This window comes from Panulirus ornatus, chromosome 8, assembly GCF_036320965.1.
Source record: "Panulirus ornatus isolate Po-2019 chromosome 8, ASM3632096v1, whole genome shotgun sequence".
NCBI classification, from domain to species: Eukaryota; Metazoa; Arthropoda; class Malacostraca; order Decapoda; family Palinuridae; genus Panulirus; species Panulirus ornatus.
The window spans coordinates 9,708,033-9,713,196 of record NC_092231.1 but is presented as its reverse complement, the minus strand read 5'-3'; the positions used below and the strand labels follow the sequence as shown (position 1 = coordinate 9,713,196).

General features: G+C 41.2%; 1 protein-coding gene across 1 annotated transcript in view; it reads left to right on the top strand.

Annotated features, from left to right (window-relative positions):
• The window catches only part of LOC139749824 (techylectin-5A-like), a 7,862-nt gene extending 3,020 nt beyond the window's left edge, over positions 1-4,842 (top strand). The window contains exons 4-5 of the mRNA XM_071664120.1: positions 1,991-2,098; positions 4,354-4,842. Coding sequence (XP_071520221.1) covers positions 1,991-2,098; positions 4,354-4,519 — 274 coding nt within the window. The 3' untranslated portion in view covers positions 4,520-4,842. The remainder of the gene's footprint in view (positions 1-1,990; positions 2,099-4,353) is intronic.
• Positions 4,843-5,164: the final 322 nt, after the last annotated feature.

Below are 5,164 nucleotides of genomic sequence, written 5' to 3'. Positions count from 1 at the left end.
ATTAAACATGCTGCGCCACGTCACTCCCTTCGAACATTGGCTTGCTCAAAACATAATGTTCTCCATTCCCTTAGGAATCCACGAACATCCTCTTGACCCCTCACAGACATGAATCCAACCTGCATCATCCCATTACCTCGTGTAATTCACCACCACAGGAACTCAAAAGAAAGAACCTACCACATGAAATTTACTTCCCACATCACAATCATCGTCACAAGGGCCGAAAGAAAACTCACCACGAACACTTTTGGACCAGTCAAACAATTTCCTCTGTAGCCTCGCCAAACAGTTCATTTTGCTCTGTACTTAAACTAGGCCTCACCTCTCAGATCTCCCACCTTTTCAAAGACCAGTAGAAAGAATTACACAAACTGTACCAGACAGAACGCTCAGAACAATCACCACTTAGCAACCACAGACATTCGACATCTGCACAACAGAAAAAGAAAAATATCCAATACACTCCCACCTCAACATGCTGGGCAGCAGGTTTTATGCAGCAGCACAAACCCTCTTCCACTCAACCCACTTCAAAATCATCCACCCATCTTCATGCGAAAATTGATAGCTTACCCCAGTCCCTACACCTCCACCACCTGTACTCACTATACTATATCATCACCAAGACACTTAAAAGTATAAGAAAGTAAGTTCCATACTAATGTTGGAGAGTATATAAATGAATTATGAGAAGTGGGTGATTGTATTTGCTCATGGTAATGAGAAGAGGTAATGAGAGGCGAACGTGTTCGGAGGAGCTGAGTGTGTGGGCTACAGTTTTTAATCAGTGGATTAGGAAAAGAGAGAATGACATGGATAGTAAGAGAGAGTGATGAAAGTGGGTAAATTTGGAAAAGAAATTTATGTGCGTTCTTGCTAAGAGAGGCTGGGTGAGGAATGTCATAAGGTAAGAGTAAATGGAAGTGGAGGAGAAATGTAAGGTATTTAGGGAAGCATTGCTTACGTGTGCAGATGAAATGTGTGGCATCCGGTATATGAGTTATGGGTATTTGAAAAAAGGTAGTGGGTGGTGAATGATGAAGTTATATTGTTAGCGAAAGAGGAAAGAAAAGTGTATAGGCAATACCTGTAAAGAAGTGCAAATGATTGGGAGATGTAAAAGAGAAAGTGGCATGTCAAGAGAATAGTGCAGGGGCTGAAAAAGAGAGCAAATGAAAGATGGGATGAGAGTGTGGGCAAACTTCAAGGAGAACAATAAAATATTTTTTAAAGGTGAACTGTGTAAGAAAAAAGAAATGGGAACGTCAGTACAGGGGAGCAGATATGAAACTGGTAACACGCAAGACACAGGTATGAGCCTAATGCAAGAGTAGGAAAGGTGAGGACTAGGTGTTTGCTTTCAAGAACTTGTAGGAGAAATGTCTTGCGAAGGAGAGGGATTTGTATGTGGCATTTGTGGCTCTGAAGAATGCGCATGGTACGGTTGATAGAGATGCCTTGTGGAAGGTGCTACGAATATTATACGGTGTGGAAGGAAAACTATTAGAAACAGATACGATGTTTTTTATCGAGAGTAGGAAAGGAGGACGGTGAGTTGTTAGATAAGAAGGTGGGTCTGTATCAGGGATGTGGTGTCACCGGTTGTTTGATTTGTTTATTGATGGAATTGTAAAGGAAGTGAATGCGAGGGTTTTCGAGAGAGGGACAGGTCTACAGAATGTGGCGGAGAGATAATTGACACAGCCCTGATTGCAGACATCATTTGAGAAACTGAAGAGCTGTCATCTGAGATTGGAATAATGTGTGTAATGAAGGAATTAATCAAAAGAATGTGTGCATAAAAGTAAGGGTTATGAGGTTTAGCAGGAAGAAGAAGAGTTATTGGTTTAAGCTAAAGCCCGTTCTACCAAAAATATTTAGTTTTTTTTTTTGGAGGGGGGGGCTTGTTCCCCCCCCCCCCACCTCTTTTGTTTGACAGCAAATGGAATGGAATACTAACCATCTACATCTTTCTCATTTCCACTAGGTACTCAGGGACGGCTGGGAACGGGCTGGGGGACGGTAGACACGATGGCCACATGTTCTCCACTTATGACTCTGACCACGACGGTGAATCCACCAACTGCGCTCAGACGTACGTATGCTCAAACTCAGTCCTTGCTACCTACAAACATGTGATATCCTCTTTCATCCCCTACAGTCACATTCCTTCCAGATACCACAGTGCTGAGTTACTGTCACACAGTGTGCCTTTTCTTGTACGTTCCTGTCCCAAAAGGTTGGAGAGAAATTTGTTTTATAAGGTGCCCCCCACCCCCTTCTTTTTCGTTTTCTTTTCCTTCCTCAAACCCCAGTTTGCAGATAGAGTTCAAGAAATCTAACGTTGCAATTAATGTGAGATGTAGACTGTGCCCTTATATGTAGGACCTTAAAAGGTGCATCATATAGGTATTATAACTGCTGCTGATGGTGAATCTAACACATTCTTTAAGTATGTTTTTGGTCATTCAGAAGTCTTTAATATTTGTGGTGCCTCACAAATGTGACAGTCTGTTTCTCCGATAAGTTTTGAGGTTGGCCATTGAGCGCAAGACGTGGGAGAGCCATCCCATCTCTAGACACAGAACTCATGAAATCTTAAAGAGCATGAAATCATTTAGTAACTATTTGAAGCATCCACCACAGGGCATCGAATCCAAGAGAAAATTCCAGTGGCTAATGGTCATTATTCAGAGTTTCTAAGCTGTAAGATGTGAATGATTTCATGAAAAGCCTGATACCAGACAATGTGGCACAGGGACCATCAATAAAAGTGTGATCCGGCCATCTATTAGTTCATGGTCTCTACTTAGCCTGACCCAACAGGAGAAAACTTGGAAACTGATGAAGGAAGAGAGTACAAAAGTGAAGGTTCCTCAAATGCAGAAAATCATCAGAGCGCTCCATTCCTCCCCATCCATCTTCCATACCCTTTGAGGCCTTACAGCTCATGGCATAAAATTGTAGTGGATAAAAACAGGATGACTAATGGAGAAGGGAAGGGGCCCAAAAGAAACATTGTATCCCCTTATGAAATTTCCATGTCACAAACTAGGATAATCGGTCCCATATTCTTCAATGACTCAGTCAACTCGAAACACTATTGGGAGTTGATTCTGTACCCCTCATTGATTGGACCTTTGAATGAGGGCGACATTGCCTTCGGCTCCTTTCAACAGGACTGTGCAGCTGCACACACAACTCGTGTCTCTATGAAGCTACAACGCGATGTATTCTGGGACTGAATAATTTCAAAGGATATTTGGCCACCTGATTATTACCCGTGGGGAGCAGTGAAAGGTACAGCTTACAGAGACAATCCTCACACTTTCCCTGAACTGCTCTGGAGAAAGCCATGGCAAAATTTCATCAGGAACACATCCGATTATCTTGCCATGTCTTTGCAAACGAGATAATACGTGTAGATGCGTGTTAACAGGCACGTGGGTGCCATTTTCAGAATTTTCATCAAATTCAGTAAGGGAAATATACTTGTCTTGGTTGTACAGAGACCCTGATTAAACTCATCTTCTACGGTAGGTGCCACACTGACTTCTGGCTCACCCTGTGTTACAGTAAAGTTCAAGAAATGGTTGAGGGGCCCGTGAGTATACTATAAACCATCAGCGATATCATTTTTTTTCGTTGCCCTTAAGACTTTCTTTTCTTTTTTTGGTTGCCATTGCGAAATTTCATCAGCACCAAAGAAACTTTGCAGATTTTGCGATATTGGCCATTTGTTTGTTGACGTTTATACAACCGGGAGAAAACAAAGGAACTACAGCGATGTATGTGCCGGTGTTTATAGTGTTTGGAGACTGTCTGTTTCAGTGCTGAATTCATGAAAACAAATAACCCGTCAGGTGGAGGATGAAGAAAAAAAGTGCACAAGACATCTTTCTCTGCATGGTATGTACAAACAGCTGTTAAGTGTGGTAGGCCATTGTACAAAGCCGAAAAGTGAGTGTGGAACATCTAAAAACATGGGTGGATGCACGCCAAGTGATCACATATGCCCGGTGTAAAAGCAATGTTCTCCAGCTATCTTACAGATAAGTGCATGGTATACATAACAGTTTGTCACTGAAATGTGGAATGTCAGGTTTAAATTCAACTTAGTAATGTTGCACATAAATCCGCTCATACAGTAATATGGTATAGATGCCTTGAAATGCCTCTTGTACACCTCGGCTACAACAACATTTGCAAAATCTCTGTGTGACTATATCCAAACGTACATGTAATCTCAAATACTTGTTCCATGCCATAACCTGCTCCACACAGGCACTATGGTATCAGCTCCTGCTACAGGACACGTAACACTATACACAACATGTCCTATTCCTGCAGGTACCGTGGTGCCTGGTGGTATGACAGATGTCACGTTTCCAACCTGAATGGCTTCCAGCATTTAGGCCATCATGATAGTTATGCCGATGGTATCAACTGGCGGCCATGGAAAGGTTACCACTACTCTCTACAGGAGACTGCCATGATGATTAGGCCAGCCTTCTAAGTGGCTGGTAAGGTGTGATGGACCACTGATGCATGGATGTTTCTGATACAGGTGCTCCTAATGTGACGGATTTTTATTTGTTATAGTGCAAATGTTCTGTTTACTGATAATGAAGTTTGCTTACTGTCTGCCAACTAGTTGGATGTTATCACACTTTTCAGTTTGTTGATAAATGCAACAGAACTTGTCTAATCTGTTGTCACTGTGACTTACTTCGTAAATGGTTCACAGACTTAGACATCTACTTAAGAAGATTTTGATATATGATGTCTTATGCATGAATCCTTTTTTATTTTGCTCAGAAAATAATTCTACAATATCTGTGTATTTGTATCATTCCAACTCTTTTTTAGCAGTGTTACAGGGAATCTATGTAAATTGAGATTTTACATAATTCCAGAAATAATGTATAGGAAATTCTTGGCATCACTGTCCCAGCCTAACGTCATCTCACCTCATTTAATATAACCTAATCCAAAACAACTAAAAATGTACGTTAACTAATTTAAAGCCTAACCCAACCCTTGCGTAAGCAACCTAACCTAAAACTAAAGATAAAACGTAATACTGAAACTGACATAACACAGCCAGAAATGTAATGTAACTACCCAAAAACTTACCAGAAATTTTATATACTTTAAAACT